Source organism: Pseudophryne corroboree, chromosome 4 (genome assembly GCF_028390025.1).
Source record: "Pseudophryne corroboree isolate aPseCor3 chromosome 4, aPseCor3.hap2, whole genome shotgun sequence".
Lineage (NCBI taxonomy): Eukaryota > Metazoa > Chordata > Amphibia > Anura > Myobatrachidae > Pseudophryne > Pseudophryne corroboree.
This window is the reverse complement of record NC_086447.1, coordinates 901,239,755-901,266,261: the sequence shown is the minus strand read 5'-3', so window position 1 is coordinate 901,266,261 and position 26,507 is coordinate 901,239,755. Positions and strand designations below refer to the sequence as shown.

At 47.5% G+C, this 26,507-nt stretch overlaps 1 protein-coding gene across 2 annotated transcripts in view; it reads left to right on the top strand.

The window, feature by feature from the left end:
• The first annotated feature begins 1,335 nt into the window (after window positions 1–1,335).
• Window positions 1,336–26,507, top strand: part of TRMT61B (tRNA methyltransferase 61B) — a 70,253-nt gene continuing 45,081 nt past the window's right edge. The window contains exon 1 of one of the 2 annotated variants that reach the window (XM_063918908.1): window positions 1,336–2,097. In XM_063918908.1, coding sequence (XP_063774978.1) covers window positions 1,450–2,097 — 648 coding nt within the window. In that variant the 5' untranslated portion in view covers window positions 1,336–1,449. The other variant, XM_063918909.1, reaches the window with a different exon arrangement.

Below are 26,507 nucleotides of genomic sequence, written 5' to 3'. Positions count from 1 at the left end.
CCTGCGTGCGCATATGAATTGAATGCACTGTAGGTGAACACTACATCTGGGTCCACTATTAACACCTCGCCTTTCATAGTTGCATGAGATGCGACCACACTAAACTGGGCTTTCCCTGTGACTGCTGTGAATCTTCCAGCTGCAGCTGAGTTCAGGTGGTAGTGCTGACCCCTCTGCCCCATCAGAGATCTATCCCAGCCCCCCTCCTTCGGCCTTGGCCACAGTGAAGGGCTATACGGCCAGTCGTGGCTGCAAAACGACATTTTTCCTGGAGACTGACATCACAGGGTTCAGGGCAGCTCCGGCTGCCTGCGCTGCTCTCCACTCAGGGCCTGATTCACTAAGGATTGCAAATGCAAAGCTGCTGCATGCCACCTCCTCCCTGCATTTGCAATGCGATCACATCTCAGATGAAAAGGCTGACTAAAGTTTCAGCTTACTCAGCCTTGCCGTCGCAGTGCGGCTTGCGGGGCCAAGCAAACTACATCTCAAGACGCAGCCCTTGGCCTCGCCACTCCCAAAACACGGGGGGCGACATTTTCCCGAATGCCGTACGCCCCTCCCCACACACAAATGCCTCTGCCTGTCAATCAGGTAGATGCATTTGCGTACCTGCGCCACAATTGCAGGACCTGTTCTGCACATGCGCAGAACGGATCCTGCACTTGCGCCGGAGCCTAACATTGGGGTAATTCAGTAAGGATCGCTTAAGCGATCCTTGCTGAATTACCCCCTCAGACTGTGATTGAAGATCCTAACAGTCTGAGCTGCCTGCGCCCCTGCCTTCCCCCAAAGTTTGGTTGCATTAGGCTGCTAGTTAGACGGAGACACGCCTATAAGGTGCTGATTCTGAGTCAGATGCACCCCTTTCACGGATGGATGTCTTTGCATGAAACAGGCGGCGACAGCGTGAACACACAGAACTGTTCTGTATTGTGGGAGTGCCATTGGATTGTAACTTCACTTCTGTACTTTTAGTCGGGCATACCAGCATGGTTCACGTGGATCTCTCACGCCCAGCACTGGTCTGGAGCAAGTGACCATACTAATAATGCCAGTGGCGGTTGGGGGCGAAAGTTTCTTACATTAGCCTTACAAAAATTTGTGTAGCATAAGGAAGCAAAGATACCTACCTGTGCTACCTCCTATTTATGTATTTTATGCATAATAGTTATCATTTGTACTGTGCATTTTTGTTTTGTCTTATTATCATTACTGTATTAAGGAAAACAGTCTGCCAATGCTCTGGCCATTGAGGGACACTGATAAACCCTAGGAAGGGACCTGAGGGAAGCACTGCACTGCAGTAAGAGAGCAGCTGTCACCATGCGCTGGAAACACGTGTGTGCTGCTGGGCTCACTTCCTGCTTGTCGCTGAGTGATGACGTTAGACACATCCCCCTCTGCCATCAGCACTGCCAGTATCTATCATCACTGACTGTTCCAGGGATGGCGCCGGCGTTGTGTGCCCGGGGGGTGATGCTCTGGCTGTCCGGTAAACTGCCCCCTGCTGGCTGTGCAGGGAGCCTCCTCTCCGGCAGAAGACACCGGCTCCATGTGTATTGCTGTGCCCATCGCTCAGACTCCCAACAAGGTCGTGGGCAGGGGGGAGAGGAGCCTGCAGCCCCTGTACCCACCAGTCTTGCACGCCCCTGGGGCTCCAGACGCTCTCTGTCACCCCTGCACAGGGTCAGTCACATGATCTCTCCTGAGTTCATCTCACAGGAGATCAATGACCTCCTAACTCCAGATCCAGGGCTGCCTGACCCCCAGAAGGAGCATCCCAGGCCATCCCATCCTCCACCACCAGATGATGGTGCCCTCTCACCCACACAGGGAACACCATTCATGCCAGGGGATCTGGTGGTCGCAGAGTTCAAGAGAAAACACTATTCCATGTTCAAGAAGATGTTCGTCCTGAAAAGTTCTGGCAAACTCTTGAGCAACTGGGGGGCGATCAGCAGCCTGGACATTGTGGGCAAATTGCCCGGGCAGAAACTCCAGACCTCCACTGGGTTCCACTTCCTTCTGAAAAGACCCTCTTTAGATGAATATGTCACTTTCATGAAGAGGGGGCCCACGATCTCGTACCCTAAGGTTTGCTCCTCAATACTGGCTTAAATGGGCTGATTGTGGTCCGTCATCGTAAACTCTGCATTGGTTGGCACTGTGCAGTTTACAGGTCTCTGAAATTCATGATGAAGCCTACCCTCTGCCAATTCTCTCCTTTTTTTTTATAAAACAAGTATCAGACCTTAACCTGCTGGACAGATGCTGAAATCAAGCATTTCCTCCATTCTCTCCAGCTCTGAGGTAAGTAGTTCAGTGGTCAGTGGGGCATTTCGTTGGGAGGACTGGGAGAATGGCAGAGAGGAGGGAAAATCATGGGATTTAGACCTGTGACCTGCACAATACCACTAAAGCAAACTTTGTAATGTTAAATGCCATGATTACCCCAGAGGGCCATCCATCGTTACTGTATTGTAGAATAGCGTTTTCCACATGTATGTCAACAAATTATTTTAAAACATATCAGAAATTTTTTTTTATAAAAACTGGTGGAACATCAGTGTCGGGGATAAAACATATAAAAGATAAAAATATAACAACACACAGAGTTGTTAGTAAGTCGGGCATGCGTTGTGGAAAAGTGCACACGGGAAAAAATACATTCACTTATACGCAGCTGTACGTATCTGGAGGAGCAAACGCATCAGCACTCGCAACTCCTGTACAACTAATCGTCATCTGGGCACAATCCCACCTGCATCTTACTAGCTGAAACAAATACACCCGCAAACAGGAGTCCAACTCTGCGCAGCCTGCATTGGCGTGAACACGCCCTTTCTGACCTCAGCCTACGTAAGATTGCACTGATACACAGTGGCAAATTTATGAAGCCTGGTGAAGTGATAAAGTGGAAGGTGATAACGCACCAGCCAATCAGCTCCTAACTGTTATTTTTCAAACCCAGCCTGTAACTTGGCAGGTAGTAGCTGATTGGCTGGTGCGTTATTGCCTTCCACTTTATCACTTCACCGGGCTTAATAAACCTGCCCCTCAGTTCCTCTTCAGTCACAAAAGTAGATGCCATGTAAATGCGTACAACGCAGCATCTCTTGCACGTGACCATATTTGGAGCATGTACAGTGCAAAATACGCCAAAGCTACGTGCAAACAGTTGTATGTTCAACTGTGCCAGGCCCATGGCATTCAGTAGCCCCAAAATAATTGATTTGTCAAATGTGTTTGTGTAATTTAATGGTTTCAGAGAGTTATTTTACACTTACTGTTACCAGCAAATATTTGCATTCATTTATCTTTTTATTTTAAGTAAACATCGTTTCCTTTTGCTTGTAATTGATAGCTGCAATTTACCCATGGGGTCTGACATGGAGTTCTTTTCAATAGCTTCAATATCTTTGCATCAAAGGCAAATGTTACCTGCACTTAAAGCATACTTGCCTACTCTCCCGGAATGGCCGGGAGGCTCCCGAAAATCCGGTGGTGCTCCTGGCCCCCCGGAAGAGTGGGCAAGTCTCCCGGCCGAGCGCCCAACACCCGCAATCCCCCCGTATCCCCGAGCAAACCCCCGCCGGCGCAGTTCCAAGTGGGCGGTCTGAGGGTCAGATGACACGATTCGCGTCATCCTGGCCCCGTCCCTTGCCTTGCAATGCCAATATTATCGGCATTGCTAGATGGGGCAGGGCCACAATGAGGTGATCCTGTGGCCACGCCCCCAATCCCTCCCCTAAACGTCATCCTGCAACATCGCCACGCCCCTGCTACTCCGACCTGGCTGCCTCCTCCCGGACTGGGCAGCCAGATTGTCGGTAATTATTAAAGGAGGCCAGAGCTTGTGGGTACATGTACCCCTCAATATTTGTGCTGCCAGTAATCATATCTGTGCCAATATCACAATTATTTAGTGTACCCCACCTCCCCCAATCATTTTTAAAAGTCTGCTCCTGCGCCAACTCCTAGTGGTATTTATTAACATCTATTTTTGTAGGGATAAGCGTATTCCGTTGCCCTTTACAATTTGGAACCCGTTGATGTAACAGTACTATGTGTTAGTAGGCAGACGGGCTGATTCTTAAGCTGGGTACACATCAGATATCGCAGACGGGAGAAGTGCATACACACTTGACGATCCCGACAGTGGTGGGGGGTGGGTATTCTGCAGCATTGCCCTAACTAGCGATATCGCTAGACTGAGCTGCATGCAGGCCCGACGGCCAATATCAGTGATGACCCGCGGGAGCTAGCATCATCGGCGACATAGTGGGTACACACTGGACGATTTCAACAATTTATCCAATCCGTCTGAATCGGGCAAATAGTTTAAAAGATCATCTAATGTGTACCCAGCTTTAGTCGCACACACTGGTGCTGTGTCTGCATCTTTTACCGGTCTCATGTCTGCAAATGCCGCTAGAAGTCCATACCTGGTGTACATCCGTGCGTCTGAATGGGCAAGGACTCTGTATCAATAGACGGAAGCATTGGTTGCACAATAAACATAGGTGCAGAATCTTAAATATAGTATGACCTCCTAACTAAAGCAACCGCTACAGCGACATACACACAACGCTCCCTTAACATGCTCATAAGATGGACCATCTCCATGTGTCCACCTAGCCACCACCCAGCAACCTCTCAGGAAAGCCGGATACATTTTCTCGCTGTTTCTGAGGCCTTGCGTCTCAGTCGCATGGACTCTGGATGCAGGCGCAGTGCGATTTAGACACATGCGCAGAAGTAAAAATGGCTCAGCTGCGTCCGACAACAGCAGTGCTTCCGACTCAGAAGAGGTAGGAGGACCCTGCTCGCAAGCTTACACTCTATAGGGAAATATTGGGGGTCATTCCGAGTTGATCGCTCGCTAGAAACTTTTTGCAGCGCTGCAATCAGGTTAAATCTCGACAAAACCGTGCATGCGTATGCACCGCAATGCACAGGCGCGTCGTACGGGTACAAAGAGGATCGGTGCTGGGCAATGGATTTAACAAAGAATCCATTCACACAGCTGATCGCAAGAAGATTGACAGGAAGAAGGCGTTTGTGGGTGTCAACTGACCGTCTTCTGGGAGTGGTAGGGAAAACGCAGGCGTGTCCAAGCGTTTGCAGGGCGGGTGTCTGACGTCAATTCCGGCCCCGGACAAGCTGAAGTGATCGCAGCGGCTGAGTAAGCCAGACCTACTCAGAAACTGCAACAAACGTTTTTGTGCCGTCTGCTGCAAAAGCGTTCGCACACTTACAAAGCAAAAATACACTCCCCTATAGGTGGTGCCTATCTGATCGCAGCGCTGCAAAAAGTAGCTAGCGAGTGATCAACTCGGAATGACCCCCATTATCCGATTTATTACCAGCACTACCGATGATGAGATGTGCTTTTCATAAGATTAAATGCCCATATCGCCATCAATTAAAGGTGTCCATCTCCAATGGTAAACAGAAAACAGTTAAAGTAGATAAGATTGGGGGTGGGGTGTAAAACAGTGCAGAATTTCTATAGTCCCTATTTTCCAGTTTGGAAAAGGATTGGACCTTTGCAACAGTCCCGCTTGATTTTCCATAGTTTCAATAAAAAATGTCTGAGCAAGTGATGATTGATCCTTGTGCACAACCGGCGTCAAAGGCACAAAAATAAAAACAATATACAGTGCATCCGGAAAGTATTCACAGCGCTTCACTTTTTACACATTTTGTTATGTTCCAGCCTTATTCCAAACTGAAATAAATTATTTTTTTCCCTCCAAATTCTGCACACAATGGGGGTCATTCTGAGTTCATCGCTAGCTGAAAATGTTCGTTGCGATTAAGGAAAAAAACGGCACTTCTGCGCATGCGGCGCAGTGCGCACGCGGGACGTACTTTCACAACGTCCGATGTATTTTCACACAAGGTCTAGCGAAGCTTTTCAGTCGCACTGCTGGCCGTAGAGTGATTGATATGAAGTGGGCATTTCTGGGTGTCAACTGACCGTTTTCAGGGAGTGTTCGAAAAAATGCAGGCGTACCAGGAAAAAGGCAGGCGTGGCTGGGCGAACGCAGGGCGTATTTATGACGTCAAAACAGGAACTGAATGGTCTGAAGTGATCGCAAGCGCTGAGTAGGTCTGAAGCAACTCAGAAACTGCACAATATTTCTCTTACGTCCTAGAGGATGCTGGGGACTCCAAAAATAAGATTTTACTCACCGATAAATCTATTTCTCGTAGTCCGTAGTGGATGCTGGGACTCCGTAAGGACCATGGGGAATAGCGGCTCCGCAGGAGACAGGGCACAAGAATAAAAGCTTTAGGATCAGGTGGTGTGCACTGGCTCCTCCCCCTATGACCCTCCTCCAAGCCTCAGTTAGGATACTGTGCCCGGACGAGCGTACATAATAAGGAAGGATATTGAATCCCGGGTAAGACTCATACCAGCCACACCAATCACACCGTACAACTCGTGATCTGAACCCAGTTAACAGTATGATAAACGAAAGGAGCCTCTGAAAAGATGGCTCACAACAATAATAACCCGAAGTATTGCAGACAATCCGCACTTGGGATGGGCGCCCAGCATCCACTACGGACTACGAGAAATAGATTTATCGGTGAGTAAAATCTTATTTTCTCTGACGTCCTAGTGGATGCTGGGACTCCGTAAGGACCATGGGGATTATACCAAAGCTCCCAAACGGGCGGGAGAGTGCGGATGACTCTGCAGCACCGAATGAGAGAACTCCAGGTCCTCCTCAGCCAGGGTATCAAATTTGTAGAATTTAGCAAACGTGTTTGCCTCTGACCAAGTAGCTGCTCGGCAAAGTTGTAAAGCCGAGACCCCTCGGGCAGCCGCCCAAGATGAGCCCACTTTCCTTGTGGAATGGGCTTTTACAGATTTTGGCTGTGGCAGGCCTGCCACAGAATGTGCAAGCTGAATTGTACTACAAATCCAACGAGCAATCGTCTGCTTAGAAGCAGGAGCACCCAGCTTGTTGGGTGCATACAGGATAAACAGCGAGTCAGATTTTCTGACTCCAGCCGTCCTGGAAACATATATTTTCAGGGCCCTGACAACGTCAAGCAACTTGGAGTCCTCCAAGTCCCTAGTAGCCGCAGGTACCACAATAGGTTGGTTCATGTGAAATGCAGAAACCACCTTAGGGAGAAATTGAGGACGAGTCCTCAATTCTGCCCTATCAGAATGAAAAATTAAGTAAGGGCTTTTATATGATAAAGCCGCCAATTCTGACACACGCCTGGCTGAAGCCAGGGCTAACAGCATCGACACCTTCCATGTGAGATATTTTAAGTCCACAGTGGTGAGTGGTTCAAACCAATGTGACTTTAGGAAACTCAAAACAACATTGAGATCCCAAGGTGCCACTGGAGGCACAAAAGGAGGCTGTATATGCAGTACCCCTTTTACAAATGTCTGAACTTCAGGCACGGAAGCCAGTTCTTTCTGGAAGAAAATCGACAGGGCCGAAATTTGAACCTTAATGGACCCTAATTTTAGGCCCATAGACAGTCCTGTTTGCAGGAAATGGAGGAAACAACCCAGTTGAAATTCCTCTGTAGGGGCCTTCTTGGCCTCACACCACGCAACATATTTTCGCCAAATGCGGTGATAATGTTTTGCGGTTACATCCTTCCTGGCTTTTATCAGGGTAGGGATGACTTCATCTGGAATGCCTTTTTCCTTCAGGATCCGGCGTTCAACCGCCATGCCGTCAAACGCAGCCGCGGTAAGTCTTGGAACAGACAAGGCCCCTGCTGGAGCAGGTCCTTTCTTAGAGGTAGAGGCCACGGGTCTCCCGTGAGCATCTCTTGAAGTTCCGGGTACCAAGTCCTTCTTGGCCAATCCGGAACCACGAGTATAGTTCTTACTCCTCTCCTTCTTATGATTCTCAGTACTTTTGGTATGAGAGGCAGAGGAGGGAACACATACACTGACTGGTACACCCACGGTGTTACCAGAGCGTCCACCGCTATTACCTGAGGGTCCCTTGACCTGGCGCAATACCTGTCTAGTTTTTTGTTTAGACGGGACGCCAACATGAACACTGCTGACAGTGCTATCACATGATTTTCCGCCCAGCGAAGAATCCTTGCAGCTTCTGCCATAGCCCTCCTGCTTCTCGTGTCACCCTGTCTGTTTACGTGGGCGACTGACGTGATGTTGTCCGATTGGATCAATACCGCCTGACCCTGAAGCAGGGGTTTCGCTGGACTTAGGGCATTGTAAATGGCCCTTAGTTCCAGAATGTTTATATGAAGAGATGTTTCCATGCTTGACCACAAGCCCTGGAAATTTCTTCCCTGTGTGACTGCTCCCCAGCCTCTCAGGCTGGCATCCGTGGTCACCAGGATCCATTCCTGAATGCCAAATCTGCGGCCCTCTAGTAGATGAGCACTCTGCAGCCACCACAGAAGAGACACCCTTGTCCTTGGCGACAGGGTTATCCGCTGATGCATCTGAAGATGCGATCCGGACCATTTGTCCAGTAGATCCCACTGAAACGTTCTTGCATGGAATCTTCCGAATGGAATCGCTTCGTAAGAAGCCACCATTTTTCCCAGGACCCTCGTGCACTGATGCACTGACACCTGGCCTGGTTTTAGGAGGTTCCTGACTAGCTCGGAAAACTCCCTGGCCTTCTCCTCCGGGAGAAACACCTTCTTCTGGACTGTTTCCAGAATCATTCCTAGGAACAGTAGACGTGTCGTTGGAATCAGCTGCGATTTTGGAATATTTAGGATCCACCCGTGCTGACGTAACACTACCTGAGATAGTGCTACTCCGACTTCTAACTGTTCCCTGGACCTTGCCCTTATCAGGAGATCGTCCAAGTAAGGGATAATTAAGATGCCTTTTCTTCGAAGAAGAATCATCATTTCGGCCATTACCTTGGTAAAGACCCGAGGTGCCGTGGACAACCCAAACGGCAGCGTCTGAAACTGATAATGACAGTTTTGTACTACAAACCTGAGGTACCCTTGGTGAGAAGGGTAGATTGGGACGTGGAGATAAGCATCTTTGATGTCCAGAGACACCATATAGTCCCCTTCTTCCAGGTTCGCTATCACTGCTCTGAGTGACTCCATCTTGAATTTGAACCTTTTTATGTAAGTGTTCAAGGATTTCAGATTTAAAATTGTTCTCACCGAGCCGTCCGGCTTCGGTACCACAAACAGCGTGGAATAATACCCCTTTCCTTGTTGTAGGAGGGGTACCTTGATTATCACCTGCTGGGAATACAGCTTGTGAATGGCTTCCAAAACTGCCTCCCTGTCGGAGGGAGACTTTGGTAGAGCAGACTTCAGGAACCGGCGAGGGGGAAACGCCTCGAATTCCAGTTTGTACCCCTGCGATACTACCTGTAGAATCCAGGGGTCCACTTGCGAGTGAGCCCACTGCGCGTTGAAATTCTTGAGACGGGCCCCCACCGTCTCTGAGTCTGCTTGTAAAGCCCCAGCGTCATGCTGAAGACTTGGCAGAAGCAGGGGAGGGCTTCTGCCTCTTCTGGCTCTGTAAGGGGGCCGGCGGCGCGGCTCCGGGACCCATCCAGGCTGAACCTGTGATCGTCCCTCTGGAGCTAATGTCCAGTAGCCTAAGAAACCCAATCCACTCTGCACGCAGGTGAGTTCGTTTCTTCTCCCCTTAGTCCCACGATGCAGTGAGCCTGTTGCCAGCAGGACTCACTGAAAATAAAAAACCTAAAATAAACTTTTATTCTAAGCAGCTCAGGAGAGCCACCTAGCCTGCACCCTTCTCGTTCCGGCACAAAAATCTAACTGAGGCTTGGAGGAGGGTCATAGGGGGAGGAGCCAGTGCACACCACCTGATCCTAAAGCTTTTATTCTTGTGCCCTGTCTCCTGCGGAGCCGCTATTCCCCATGGTCCTTACGGAGTCCCAGCATCCACTAGGACGTCAGAGAAAGGACTATGGGGTTGTCAAAGTCAGAAAAATGTCTTAGTGCACACTGCCATATTTGCACCGCACACTGGTCCGTGCTGCGCATGCGTACGCTCTCCCGTGGAAGCGCATACCCGCAATAGCGTGCACTCGCACGCGCAGTATGCGCATTTACGGTAGAGTTTATGTGATCGTAGCGTGCGACTCATTCGTTACAAAAGTTCACAATTAATGTAGTTTATAGATCATGTTCCCCTCAATAGTTTCTGTAAGTTTGGTTTAGATAGAATGTCCCTGAGCGGAGGGATCTCTCCTTGTATTGCACGAAGGGTCTAACAGGAGTCATACAGCAGTGTTTGATACCCATCGGAAGAGTATTTAATTAGCAATATTCCGGTGTTGGTTTGGAGCGTATTAATCGCTCGTGCGAATAGTTATGGACATAAGAAGTTTATGTCCATTTCTATGATTTGCACATACTCAGGTATGCGGCGGGAAACCCAGTTCCCCACCCACCTGAGCTGTTGGAAATCAGCACAGCCCACCTGTATGAATCAACCTATGACCTTTGGTTACAGTACAGGGCCGAATTCCTGTGTCCAATAAACTGTAGGATTGTAGGGACTAGGAGATTGCATTGTGTGTGGGGCATAAATAGGCAGACCGACCACATCCAGCTCTCACTCTCTCATCAACGGTTATCTGCTGATAATCGGGAGCTGGATATCGAGGCGCAGGCGATCATACCCTTTGTGCGTAAGTTCTCTCCGTAATCATTGTCTTTCTGTGAGCCAATTTCTCTCTCTCTATTCTCTCTTTTCTCTAATATCTCCCCTAGACTAAACTTTATAGTATTGTATTGTATTGTATTGTGTTAGACCAGGATAGCATTGTAGTTTATCCCTTAGTTAGGTGTTTGGTTAGGAAGTCTTTGTTATATTGTAGTGTATCATTTGTACTGTGTTACTCTTTTACAAGTATACTAGATATAATACAGATTATAGGCTTTGGAACCCTAAACCAGTATCAGTGTATTTACTATAGTATTAAGTGTTCACTTGAGCGTCGGTGACGCTCAAACAGCTTTGTAGATAGTCAGGTTACACAAGGTTGCATTTACACCCTGTACTCACATTAAGGTATTCTGTGTGTTTCATCGGTATAAGGTTTAATATCAAGGTATAGTGTTGTGAGCGTCTGCACCGCTGGCGACCTCCTTGTGGTCTCTAGCGTATGCTACGTTACAGCGAATCTTTCCCCTAGACATTACCAATAACGTGTCCTGTGATCACTGGGCCGTGAGCGAACGTGACGCTTGAGCGTCTCGCCTACGGCTGAGCGATCGTTACGCAAATAGCGTATCATTACGGTATTTCTTAAGTAAGCAGCGTACAGTGTTCTTAGCTTCATAAGGGTTGTTTATACGACAAAGGAATTTAGCATTGTCAATTGCGGGCTCGTCCGGTCCTTTTCACATCTGCACTAGGTAGATCAGCAGACATTATCCCTCCAGCAAAGGGTGGGAGGTTGTCTCATAGTGCTGGCGGGATAAGCGTCTGCTTCGCTTAGGTAAAGAGTGCTGAAGGAATCCGGTAACCGGAAGTAAGAACAAAACGCTTGTGTCTTTTAAAACTGTTTATTTTTCTTTTGTCTTGCGTACGCATATATCTGCATTTCTGTTTCATTTTCGTATATCACTATTCCTGTTTGCCAAATTTTATAGTTGATAGAAAGTGCTAAAAAGAGATTTGCTGTTATTTAAAAGTAGAGGTAATAGTTAAAGTATAGAACAAACACACGGTTTGTCTGAGATACAAGGCAGTCAGTGTGGATTGCGGTAGATGATCAGGGATCATCTACATTGATAAATAAATATATTGTGTTACGGTGGATCCTTTGCATTGCGTACACGTGTCGCTAACAAAGACTAGCGTACGCAATCCAAAAGGCAGACGCACGCAGCGTTCATTACGCAACGTAGCGTCTGGTTACGCCCACGTAGCCCAAGTCACGAAAAGCGATAATTAGCGCAAAGCGATAATTAGCGCAAAAGCGATAAGTAACGCACAGCGGTAGATAACGCGACGCGGTAAATAACGCAAATCTATTTTTTGGAAAATCTGAAATTTAGTTTAACAGATCCTGCTCCTAATTGGTAACACTTTTGGCCTGAAGACAATTTCTGCGCAGAAATAGATATAGAAACAAAGTGTACATGTGTTGAGTGAGTGTGTTTTGTATACAAAAGTTTATATAACTTTAAGGTGGAACCAAAAGGAAAGTCGGGTACTCGTCAAGGGACATACGTGTAAGTGACATATACGGTGGCCAGGGAGGCATCCCTGGTTAAATAATATTTGAGCATTAGAGTATAGCGGACCATAAGGTAACAAGACCAGGAGGTCATAAGGAACAAGACCAGGAGGTCGTAAGGTAAAAGGTCCGCTATAAAAGTCCAGTGGCACAACGCCTGGGGTGTTGGTGCAGAACCCATATAGGCCATAAGCTCTTGCTGAAGGAATCGCGGCCGGAAACATCGATTCCATTGGTCTTTCAGTACATGACAAGTAGTGCTCGTGTACTGAACGATTGGACCACACGTAATTGTGTGCAGTAGTTAGTAATCTGACCTAAATACCATTAGAGTAAAGTGGTCACAAACGCTATTTGTACATTCTGACGTGATTTGTGTAATTTTTTATTTTTGGAAGGGAAGTTCGCTGGTCACTCAGGAACTATCTAACAACCCCAACTTTACTGGAAAGAGTAAGTGTCCTGCGGGTAACCCTCATATGTTCCAGTAAACTGAAGGTTCCATAGGGGCCCTGTATCGAGTACGCTGGCATCATAACGGTGTTTACAGGTCGTATTGGTCGAGGTGGGCGAGTGAGTGGGGTACTCGGTAAACCGCCACCGCCGGCCTACTGTGGAGTAATTTGGTTGTCTGTAAAGGCTTGCTGAAAACCTTGATACAGAAAATCCAAGGAGGACTAAGCAACACCTACAGACTATGGGGGCCAGTTGCTCAGGTAGGGGGCGATCAACCCTGGTTCAGGTTGATTCTGTGAACCGACCAGTTGGGTCGGCACGATATGTAATGTGTGAAAAATATGGAATTCACACCGAATCTTTATGTGATGAATGGGAGAGAATGACTGTACAAGACAGGGACAAGTTCCCAAGAATAGGTAGCTTCAGTCCAGAGGTGTTACAAAATTTAAGGAGGAGGATATGTCTCGTAAAATCAGCAAAGAGACGAATTCAGCATCATGATTATTTACAGTTATGGCACCAGGAAGGTGAGATACAGAGAGGTTTGGCTCTGGCGGCGGGATCTGGGGCAGTCAGGAAGTTGATTGCCACAGCTCCTCCCCCACCATACATTGCAGGAGAGAAGTTGATTGCGGAGAGAAACGCACAGGGTTGTAAAACACAAACTCTTAGTAACACTGTAAATGTTAATGATGTTAACCAAATAACTCATGCAAGTATTAACCCGTGCAAGATGTACCCTGTTTTGAACCTTCCTCAGGAGTGTGATCAAGAAGACGATTCAGCAACAATTTCAGCTCTCTCTCTTGCAGCCACCATAGCAGAGACCACAGTAGGCACAGCGACACCCACGAGATTAGTGAAAGCCCCTAGCGGAGGGATAGGTGAGGTCGTGTCAACGGGTAAGTACGGCACCATGCACTACACTGAAACAATTGTACCACAACAAGCTGTAGAATCTACACAGGAAGAGGCTGTTAGAATTGCTCCTGTAAGGGTAATAGCAGTTCCCAATGGAAAAACAGATGTGTCTGGAGCCACTCCCATAAGGAACATTGCCATGTACACTCCATTTTCCAGAATGGAATTAAGAACAATAGTGTCCGAATTTCCTGACCCCAGGAAGGATTTAGTTGCTAGCCAAAAATACATCAGGGATTTAGGTAACACGGTAGAACCCAACAACAAGGATTGGCAGATACTGCTAAGAGCTTGTTTACCTTCCAATGTTGATGCAACTCAGTTTTTAGCTGATTGTGCATTGGATAAAGATGTACCGCTTACAGACGTGTACAATAAGGATAATGTAAAAAGGATAAATTTACAGCTAAAAGAGTATTTCCCAGCCGTTGTTAAATGGAATAAAATATTTTCCATTAAACAAAAGGAGTCCGAAACGGCAATAGAATATTTTCACCGGGCACTATTAGAAATGGCAAAGTACACTGGTATAGAAGACATAAAGACCAACCCAAACCATCGAGAAGTAGCAGTATCTGTACTGATGGATGGTTTGAAAGAAACATTAAAAGCTAGGGTACAGACCACGCAGCCATGTTGGCGAGGTCTGTCAGTGTCCACCTTGAGAGAGGCTGCTATTGATCACGACAGAAATATCACTAGGCACAGGGAGTCGCAAAGTGATAAGTTGATGTCCGTAAGTATACAGGCGCTGACCACAAGGCAGCCTGCGTATGTACCACCGAATCCTGTGGGTAAGGCAAGTGTAATAACATGTTTTTCTTGTAACAAACCAGGACATTTTGCACGAGACTGTAGAGTAAGAAATGTACAAAGATCTTTTCAACCCCCTAGACAACAACACCACACACGACATTGGGAGCAGGGTCCACAGAGGCGGAGTTTTGAGCCACATACAGGGGAAACAAAAAGATATCCCCCAAACAGAGATTGGCATGCCTCTGGTAGTTCCCAGCTAACTCCCTCACAAGTAGTTGCTGCCAGCGGGATTCAGGGAGGTCAGCATACCCAATAGGGGTGTGGCCATACCTGTAATCTGCAACCAGTTAAATTGATTGCCAGTCTTGGAAGCGAACCAGAGATTGCAATCAATGTAGCCGGTAAAACTTTAAACTTTCTTGTAGACACAGGGGCGGCCAAGTCAGTGATCAATTCGACAGTGGGCATGAGAACCACTGGTAGGACAGTTCCAGCCATAGGAGTAACAGGAGTAGTCCAGCACTACCCTGTTAGCAAACCAGCCGAGATTACAATAGGGCCTTTGCATACCAAGCATTCCTTTTTGCTGGCTGCATCGGCACCGACCAATCTCCTGGGAAGAGACTTACTATGTAAAATGGGTTGCGTCATTTATTGTACTCCTGAAGGTGTATTCTTGGACATCCCTGAGAATCACGCTCAGGAAGTACGAGACATGTTAGACTCCCCATCAAAATTAATGTCACATTCCATTATGACAAATAGGAATCCATCCCAAGTAGAAGAGATGACATCTCAGATACCAGAGTCGCTTTGGACAAAAGATGGACAGGACACTGGATTAATGGCAAACGTAGCTCCAGTAGTAGTACAAGTAAAAGATGGTAGGATAGCTCCAAAAATCCCACAGTATCCTCTGAAGCCAGAGGTGGAGTTAGGAGTTTTCCCGGTAATAGAGCGCTTGCTACAACAGGGCATTCTAGTAAGAACGTCCAGCACAGCAAATAGTCCCATCTTCCCTGTTAAAAAGAGTGGGGGGAGGGGTTACAGGCTAGTGCAGGATCTAAGGGGGATTAACAAAATAGTTGAGAGTCAGTTCCCCGTAGTGCCTAATCCAGCTGTCATCCTAATGCAAATTCCTCCCACTGCCAAATTTTTCACTGTTATTGACCTCTGCTCCGCTTTCTTTTCGGTACCTCTGCACCCTGACAGCCAATATTTGTTTGCATTCACATACAGAGGAGTCCAATACACGTGGACTCGGTTACCCCAAGGTTTCATAGATAGTCCAAGTATATTTTCTCAGGCTTTGCATGATTGTTTACAGTCTTTCCAACCGGAAAGTGGATCAGTGTTGATACAGTACGTGGATGATCTACTGCTGTGTTCTGATTCATTGGAGGCATCCCTGAAGGATACGAAACAGCTCCTGTTTCATCTTTCAGACACAGGTCACAAGGTCTCCAAAGACAAGTTGCAATTATGCCAAGCTAAGGTAAAATACTTGGGACACTGTCTAACACAAGGACTGAGACACCTGACCGCTGATAGAATCCAAGCCATTAGAGACATGACACTGCCACAAACCCAGCAACAGATCAGGACGTTTTTAGGAATGTGTGGGTATTGCCGTAATTGGATCCCAGGGTTTTCCATATTGGCGCTACCTTTGCAGGAAATGGTCTCTTCAATCAAACCTGATCGGATTTCGCATACAGACGAATCCGAAACAGCATTTGAGAGACTCAAACAGTGCCTAACGCAGGCACCAGCATTAGGTATGCCAGACTATGGGAAACCCTTTGAACTATACGGAACAGAAAGTGCTGGGTGCGCAGCAGGTGTACTAACACAAAAACACGGTGATGCCAGCAGGCCAATTGCATACTACAGCGCTCAGCTAGACACGGTAGCGCGATCCCTCCCCACATGCTTGCGTAGCGTTGCGGCGATAGCATTGCTAGTGACGAAAAGCGAAGATGTCGTGCTAGGCCACAACCTCACAATCCATACACCACATGCGGTATCGGCCTTATTGAATTCTGCCCAAACCAGACATGTCTCATCAGCAAGGTTTACGAGATGGGAATTGGCACTAATGGCCCCAGTAAACATCACCATAAGGAGATGCAGCGCATTAAACCCTGCAACATTTCTCCCAGGTGTGCCTGGACAGGCACAAAGGGTGGGAGGTGAGAGTGATGGGGAAGGAGGATTTAATGCAAAGGAAGATACACATGATTGTATGGAATATTTGACCCAAAATTTTACCGCAAGGCCTGACATCAGTGACAATCCACTAGAAGATGCAGAACTCACGTTCTACACGGACGGTAGTTGTCACAGACAGTCAGACTCGGGAGACTTGTGTACTGGATACGCAGTCGTAGATGACCAAGACACCATAGAAGCGGAACCGCTAGGCCCACCTCACTCAGCCCAGGTTGCTGAACTGGTCGCCCTAACCAGAGCATGTGAATTGGCTAAGGGTAAGTCTGCCAATATCTACACCGATTCTAGATACGCGTTCGGGGTAGTCCATGATTTCGGAGCGCTATGGCGTCTCAGAAATTTCATGACGGCAGCTGGTACACCGATAGCGCATGCAGCTCACATAAAAAGGCTTCTAACAGCGATACAGGAACCCGACAGAGTGGCTGTTATCAAATGTAAAGCACATACATATAGTCAAGACCCAGTATCCCTTGGTAACAGCCGAGCAGACGAAGCTGCAAAGCTTGCAGCTGCTACCCCCATACGGACAGACACCACACAACTGATGGTATTTAATACCATCAACACACAAAAGTTGTGTGAAATGCAGAATTTGTGTTCCACTCAGGAGAAGGCAGTCTGGAAGGCAAAGGGATATGGCCAGGAGTCCTCAGGGCTCTGGACGGATGGACATGGTAAACCAGTGGCCCCCAGGGCATACCTTCCGTGTCTGGCTGAAGCAGCTCACGGGCTGACTCATCTAGGCAAGGAGGGGATGTGCAAGTTGGTAAGAGCATACTGGTGCGCCCCAGGATTCTCCTCTCATGCTAGTAAAAGAGCAATGTCATGCCTTACCTGTCTGAGAAAGAATATTGGAAAAGCAATACCAACAGAACCATCCCATATCCCACCTGCCGGCGGCCCTTTCCAAGTAATACAAATTGACTTCATTCAATTACCCCCATGTAGAAATTTGAAATATGTACTTGTTTGTATAGATGTTTTCTCGAATTGGGTCGAAGCTTTTCCAACAGCTACAAATACCGCTATGTTTACAGCTAAGAAAATTGTGCAGGAATTTGTATGTAGATATGGTATCCCTAGAATCATTGAAAGTGATAGGGGTACCCATTTTACAGGTGATGTCTTTCAAGGAATGTGTAAGTTGATGGGAATTGATAGTAAGCTGCACACTCCGTACCGTCCACAGGCGAGCGCGAAGGTCGAAAGAGTGAACAGCACTATTAAAAATAAATTGAGTAAAGTAATGGCAGAGACAGGATTGACGTGGCCAGAAGCTTTACCCATTGTTTTGTATAGCATCAGAACCACTCCCAGGTCCCCTCTTAATCTGTCCCCTTTTGAAATCTTGTTTGGTCGACAACCGCATGTCATGATTAACCCTCAGGATGATTTGAAATGTAACAATGAAGTAACTGTAAAGTACTTGATTAACATGAGTAAACAGTTGAGGAATCAAAATGATAATCTGAAGTTGGTGATTCCTGATTTACCAGATAGTAATTGTCATGACATTGAACCTGGGGATTATGTAATGATACGAAATTTTCTACGCTCAGGTTGTCTTATTGATAGATGGGAAGGACCATACCAGGTCTTATTGACTAGCACCACAGCATTGAAGGTTGCTGAGAGAGAGACTTGGGTCCATTCATCCCACTGCAAGAAGGTTGCTGATCCAGAGAAGTCCCGTGATAAGGAACAGACGGTAGAGGTTGTATCACTAGAGTGTCTGTTCCAGGAGGACTGAGGCGGCACCTGAGCCTTGAAGACCGAAAGCAGCTGTCGACTCCCCTCTCCCTTTTATTGTTTTCTCCACTTCCCATCCCCTCTCCTTTAAAATTTCTTTTTCCCCCTTCTCATTCTTCTCTATTTCCTCCTCAAAGATGGACTTGCCCCAAGAGACTGTGGTCCGGATTTTGATGTTAACCATGATGTTGACCAGAGCAGTCTGTTCCGGCGAGAGTACCATAGAGGTCGAAAGAGGTTCTGGAATGGGTTCCGATTATGATGATGGAGGCGTAGTTTTCCAAGATCAACCAAGCCAACAAGCAAAGGCGAGTATCAGAAAACGATCCGATAGAAGAAATTGTGATGGATTGTTAGCTGAGGAAAATTGTATCTGTAGGCTCTGTGATAATCTGGTTGAAGATGGATGCATAAAGAAATGTCAATCTAGTTTTAATATCCATATAGACCGGCATCCATTGAGTGACTATCACTCCTTAGTGGGTAACGTGTTAAACCAAACAGATTGTTGGGTATGCTCTCAAGTACCTCAGGGTCACAGTAAATCAGGGCTAGTACCATTTCCTTTAACGTTAGGGGAGGTACTTGAGCTAAGTGGTGGGAGACCGGTGGACCGGAGGTTTAACATCTCCAGCCCTCCTAGTTTGAAGCTCCACCAATACCATGTGGATAGGTCCCTCATATGTTTTAACATCTCCAATCCCAGAAAACCGGGAAATTGGGAAGTGTCATGGAGCAACCTTACCATGACCTTTTCACACAGAGCAGATAGAATGCCTACAGATACAGAGCTCGTACGCCACATAGCCAGTAGAGGAAAATCATTCCGGTATCGATATACCTTAGGAAATAGGATTACTAAAGTTGGAGAGGTATCACCAGGATACTGTGCACATATCGTACAAACTGATACGTGCATTAGACAGATGGAAGAATTAGGGTCAGGAGATTTCACCTGGAAGGTTTGTAACATGGTCATGTCCTTCTCCGTCCCTTATGTTCTCCCCGATGATGCATATTTCATATGCGGGAGAAAGGCGTACAAGTGGCTTGCCCCAAACTCTGAAGGATTGTGTTATATTGGAAAAGTATTGCCTGAAGTAATGACTGTTACACATGACAAAATGAAGGACATACACCGTGGTGCCCAAACTCCTTATACTCACACTCACTACGAGCACCTTGTTAAAAGACAACTGTCAGAAAGGTTAGAGCATCCGGCCTCTGATCTTATCCATGAATCCACCGGGATTCAGGTTCTGGTAGCGTTAGATTTCACTCGCACCGCTCGAGGTGTGATGAATTATAGGTACATTTCCGCACTCGCCAATTTGTTAGATAATATCACTGAAATGTATGATGACACGTTTAGATACACTGGAAGAGAACTTCAAGCTTACAAAACAGAACTAGTTCAGCATAGGATGATTCTTAATTATCTTACAGCAGTAACAGGCGGATATTGTGTTACATTGGCAACACAGTACGGCATAAAGTGTTGCACGTATATCACAAATAGCACCGAGGATCCGGTAGAGGTCATAGACCAAAAGATGGACGATATTCTGCAATTAAAGTGGGAATTTCGTCGAAAACACAATCTCACCCTTGCTGCTGTAGGTAATGAGCTGACTGGTTGGGTGTCATGGTTGAACCCGCGAAATTGGTTCTCCGGTTTAGGAGACTGGGCTCAAGGAGTCATAATGGATGTTGGAAAGTTTCTCCTATGTATTTTGGGTGTCGTTATATCTATTGGATTGATATTTAGATGCGGGCAGGCTTTGATGAGGTGCAAGCAAAGTACGAAAGTGATGAGCTTAAGGAGTGAGGAAACTGTAATTAACCTGGATTTGATTTATGACCCAATGCTAGAAACCATGACGTAATGATGTAATGAGTATACGGTCCGCCTTTCACCCATTTCTATGTTTTCCTCCGAGGTACAAAGACCCACGTAGACGAAGGATTTGATGAGCCAAGGGGCCGACAACGGAAAGATGGAAAGAAGAAGAGCAGACGACCTGATAAACAAGATTTTGATGGACAATGCCATGGGTACCCCAGTTTCCCTAGGAACTTTAAAACCACGCTAGCCCAACATTTTTTGTAAATCCATGGACGTTGTATGCTTTACTCACGATTTATGAGCAAAAGCACAAAGAAGAAGACTCCAATCAACCGACACCAATCAAGACCTCAATCGACGAACGTACATTACCCTGACATAGAATATCATTGCATTTTTCGTAAGTGTTCTTTATCTTCATCTCTGCAACCCTCAGGCAATAACACACATAGTCGATAGGGAATACAGGCACAGATAGCAGCAACCACATACCCCCCCCCCCAATTCATGTATCATCAACTAAAATGTGCATCCCCATTGTGTTACAACCACAGCCGAAATGAGCTCGGTAGAGTTTGACAGCCCATCCACAGACCTGTACCACAGGATAAGAAGGAATTCAAATGTATACTTCGCAATACCTCGAAGCTTGATTTACCACACGTACGGCACGATGATACATGACCCTCCAAACATGGACTCATACACACATGCTTCTACTTTCTCACTAGGTCATACTCTCTTCACACCTACTCCATTCTTCTTCCTTTCCCCACCATGGAAATCAATTAACCCCTGACTTACATTTTTCTCCTTAAATATTTTGTGGCAGTTATTATTGACTGCCAAAGGGTGGACTGTCAAAGTCAGAAAAATGTCTTAGTGCACACTGCCATATTTGCACCGCACACTGGTCCGTGCTGCGCATGCGTACGCTCTCCCGTGGAAGCGCATACCCGCAATAGCGTGCACTCGCACGCGCAGTATGCGCATTTACGGTAGAGTTTATGTGATCGTAGCGTGCGACTCATTCGTTACAAAAGTTCACAATTAATGTAGTTTATAGATCATGTTCCCCTCAATAGTTTCTGTAAGTTTGGTTTAGATAGAATGTCCCTGAGCGGAGGGATCCCTCCTTGTATTGCACGAAGGGTCTAACAGGAGTCATACAGCAGTGTTTGATACCCATCGGAAGAGTATTTAATTAGCAATATTCCGGTGTTGGTTTGGAGCGTATTAATCGCTCGTGCGAATAGTTATGGACATAAGAAGTTTATGTCCATTTCTATGATTTGCACATACTCAGGTATGCGGCGGGAAACCCAGTTCCCCACCCACCTGAGCTGTTGGAAATCAGCACAGCCCACCTGTATGAATCAACCTATGACCTTTGGTTACAGTACAGGGCCGAATTCCTGTGTCCAATAAACTGTAGGATTGTAGGGACTAGGAGATTGCATTGTGTGTGGGGCATAAATAGGCAGACCGACCACATCCAGCTCTCACTCTCTCATCAACGGTTATCTGCTGATAATCGGGAGCTGGATATCGAGGCGCAGGCGATCATACCCTTTGTGCGTAAGTTCTCTCCGTAATCATTGTCTTTCTGTGAGCCAATTTCTCTCTCTCTATTCTCTCTTTTCTCTAATATCTCCCCTAGACTAAACTTTATAGTATTGTATTGTATTGTGTTAGACCAGGATAGCATTGTAGTTTATCCCTTAGTTAGGTGTTTGGTTAGGAAGTCTTTGTTATATTGTAGTGTATCATTTGTACTGTGTTACTCTTTTACAAGTATACTAGATATAATACAGATTATAGGCTTTGGAACCCTAAACCAGTATCAGTGTATTTACTATAGTATTAAGTGTTCACTTGAGCGTCGGTGACGCTCAAACAGCTTTGTAGATAGTCAGGTTACACAAGGTTGCATTTACACCCTGTACTCACATTAAGGTATTCTGTGTGTTTCATCGGTATAAGGTTTAATATCAAGGTATAGTGTTGTGAGCGTCTGCACCGCTGGCGACCTCCTTGTGGTCTCTAGCGTATGCTACGTTACAGCGAATCTTTCCCCTAGACATTACCAATAACGTGTCCTGTGATCACTGGGCCGTGAGCGAACGTGACGCTTGAGCGTCTCGCCTACGGCTGAGCGATCGTTACGCAAATAGCGTATCATTACGGTATTTCTTAAGTAAGCAGCGTACAGTGTTCTTAGCTTCATAAGGGTTGTTTATACGACAAAGGAATTTAGCATTGTCAGGGTATAGACGGGATCCGCAGGAGCTTGGGCACACTGAAAAGACTTAAACTGGGTGTGAACTGGCTCCTCCCTCTATGCCCCTCCTCCAGACCTCAGTTAGACTTTGTGCCCAGGACTGACTGGACACTCACTAGGGGAGCTCTCCTGAGTTTCTCTGGAAAATACTTTGTTAGGTTTTTTATTTTCAGGGAGACCTGCTGGCTACAGGCTCCCTGCATCGTGGGACTGAGGGGAGAGAAGTCAGACCTACTTCTTCTTAGTTAAGGGCTCTGCTTCTCGGCTACTGGACACCATTAGCTCCAGAGGGTTCGATCACTTGGTGCGCCTAGCTGCTCGTTCCCGGAGCCACGCCGTCACTCCCCTCACAGAAGCCAGAAGATAGAAGTCGGGTGAGTATGAGAAGACCAGAAGACTTCAGGACGGCAGAAGACTTCAGTAAAGGTACAGCGCAGCGGTAGCGCTATGCTCCCACACACATTTCCTCCAGCACTCACAGGGTGCAGGGCGCTGGGGGCGCCCTGGGCAGCATGTTACTGGGTCTTCTGGGGCCGGCAGATGTTTGTTCGGTGCATCTGCACCGTTTTCGGGACCCCCGCCGGCATTTTCGTAAGTTTGAATTTGGCGGGCTGAAGCGCGCCGGGAGGGGGCGGAGCTTAGCCGCGCGGCTCACAGGCGCCATTTTCTCCGCGTGTGCAGGCAGGAGACGCTGGTCCGGGACCTCCACGAGCTCCATCAGAGTAACGGGGAGCTTATCGGGAGGGGGGGACACAGTAGCTGGTGCATATTTGGTTAATTGGGCAGCGCTGGTACATATATTTTTCCTTGGTGGGATATATGGGCGCTGGGGTGTGAGCTGGCATACTCCCTCTGTGTTTCTCTGTCCGGGTCTCCTTGTGGACCTGTCCCCTACTGAGGCATTGTATGTGTGTGTCGGTGGGTCGATACTGGGTGTCGACATGTCTGAGGCTGAATGTTATTCACCGGAGGAGGTTTTGGGGGAGGCAGATGCGGGTATGGAGTTGGCTCTGTCGACGCAGCCGACACCTGACTTACTTGCACTGTTGAATACAATTAATTCTAATGTCACTTCTTTATCAAAGAGATTAGATAAATCTGAATCACAGACACAGGTGTGGAAAAAATCCATGGAGGATGCTTTATCACAGGTACAGACCCCGTCGGGGTCGATAAAGAGGCCGTTTACTCAAGTGGTATATACGGATACCGACACGGATTCTGAATCCGATGTCGACTTCACTGAGGCTCCTTTACACCCTAGATTAGTTAAGAGTATTTAGTACATGATTGTGGCTATAAAAGATGTGTTACGCATTTCTGAGGAACCTGCAGTACAGGAAACAAGGATTTGCTTGTTTAAGGAGAAAAAACCTGAGGTACAGTTTCCCCCCTCTCATGAGAAGAATGCTCTTTGTGAAAAGGCTTGGGAGTCGCCAGACAAGAGGTGGCAGATTCCCAAGAGGATTTACATGGCGTATCCTTTTCCATCAGTTGATAGGGGAAAATGGGAGGCGTCTCCTAATGTTGATAAAGTTGTATCTCGTTTGTCTAAAAAGGTGGCGCTTCCGTCTCCTGACACGGCAGCTCTCAAGGATCCGGCAGATCGCAAGCTGGAGACGTCTCTAAAGTCCATTTTCGCTAATACGGGTGCATTGCTCAGACCTGCTGTGGCGTCGGTATGGGTGAGTAGTGCTATTGCTAAATGGGCTGAGAATTTAGCTTCTGATATGGATACCCTTGATAAAGATACTGTTCTTTTAACTCTTGGTTATATCAAGGACGCTGCAGATTACCTGAAGGATGTGGCGAGGGATGTTGGTCTCTTGGGATCAAGAGCCAATGCCATATCGATTTCAGCCAGAAGGGCGCTGTGGATACATCAATGGAATGCTGACGCAGATTCCAAGAGAGCTATGGAAGCGTTACCCTTCAAAGGTAATGTCCTGTTTGGGGAAGGCTTGGCGGACCTGGTGTCTACCGCGACGGCGGGTAAGTCCTCGTTTCTTCCCTATGTTCCCACACAACATAAAAAGCCACAACATCAGCAGATGCAGTCCTTTCATCCAAATAAATACAGGCGAGGAAAGGGTTCGTCCTTTCTCGCTTCAAAAGGTAGAGGAAGGGGAAAGAAGTCGCCTGAGGTGTCAGGCGCCCAGGACCAGAAGTCCACCCCTGCCGCTACCAAGTCCACTGCATGACGCTGGGGCTTTCCTGGGGGAGTCCGTCCCGGTGGGGGGCCGTCTGCAGTTCTTCAGTCGGGTCTGGGTCCAATCGGACTTGAATCCGTGGGTTCTAGAGATTGTATCTCAGGGCTACAGGCTGGAGTTTCAAGAGACTCCCCCTCACCGGTTTTTCATGTCGACCCTGCCAGTGTCTCTTCCCGACAGGGAGGTCGTGCTGGCAGCAATACAAAAGTTGTGTCTTCAGAGGGTCATTGTTCCCATTCCCCCGTCTCAACGGGGGGAGGGGTTCTACTCGAGCTTCTTTGTGGTGCCGAAACCGGACGGTACGGTCAGACCGATTCTGAACCTAAAATCCCTCAATCCATACTTGAAAGTTTTCAAGTTCAAGATGGAATCTCTTCGAGCGGTGATTGCCAGCCTAGAAGGGGGGGATTTTATGGCGTCAGTGGACATAAAGGATGCCTACTTACACGTCCCAATTTATCCTCTGCATCAGGCTTTCCTAAGGTTTGCGATATAGGATTCTCATTACCAATTTTTAGACGTTGCTGTTTGGGCTTTCCACGGCCCCGAGGATTTTCACCAAGATCATGGCGGAGATGATGGTCCTCCTTCGCAGGCAAGGGGTTACAATTATCCCGTACTTGGACGATCTCCTGATAAAAGCAAGGTCCAAGGAACGTTTGCTGAGGAGTGTGAGTTTGGTACTGTTGGTGCTCCGGGAAAGCGCGGTTGGGTGCTGAATTTGCCGAAATCTCAGTTGATTCCAGCCACTCGGCTGTCGTTTCTGGGCATGATTCTGGACACGGAGTTACGAAGAGTATTTCTTCCAGAAGAAAAAGCTCTAGAACTGCAGTCAATGGTCAGGGAACTTCTGCGGCCGAAGTCTGTGTCCATCCATCAATGTACTCGGGTTCTGGGGAAAATGGTTGCGGCGTACGAAGCCATTCCGTTTGGCAGGTTTCATGCCCGGGTGTTTCAGTGGGATTTGCTGAGCAAATGGTCCGGGTCTTACCTGCACATGCACCGGAAGATAAGTCTATCTCCCAGAGCCAGAATTTCTCTCCTGTGGTGGATGCAAAGTTCTCACCTCCTGGAAGGTCGCCAGTTCGGTATACTGGACTGGGTGCTTCTGACAACAGATGCAAGTCTCCGGGGCTGGGGCGCAGTCACCCAAGGAAGGAATTTCCAGGGGAAATGGTCGCTCCAGGAAGCTTGTCTTCACATCAATGTTCTCGAGTTAAGGGCCATTTACAACGGCCTGCAACAAGCAAGAAGCCTTCTTCAGGGTCGACCTGTCCTGGTACAGTCAGACAACATCACAGCGATAGCACATATAAACCGTCAAGGCGGACCAAGGAGCAGAGCGGCAATGGCGGAGGCCACAAGAATCCTTCGCTGGGTGGAACAACACGTGAGTGCTCTGTCAGCAGTCTTCCTACCGGGAGTGGACAACTGGGAAGCAGATTTCCTCAGCAGACACGATCTCCATCCGGGAGAGTGGGCTCTTCACCAAGAGGTATTTGCAGAGGTGACAAAGCGTTGGGGAATTCCGTTGATCGACATGATGGCGTCTCGTCTCAACAAGAAGCTTCCGAGGTATTGTTCCAGGTCCAGGGACCCCCAGGCAAGTGCAGTGGACGCCCTGGTGTCTCAGTGGGTGTTCAGGTCGGCGGTGTATGTGTTCCCTCCACTTCCTCTCATTCCAAAGGTACTGGGGATCATTCGACGAGCAAGGGTTCAGGCGATTCTCGTCATTCCAGATTGGCCAAGAAGGGCCTGGTACCCGGATCTTCATGAGTTACTGGCGGAAGATCCTTGGCCACTTCCTCTAAGAGAGGACCTGTTGT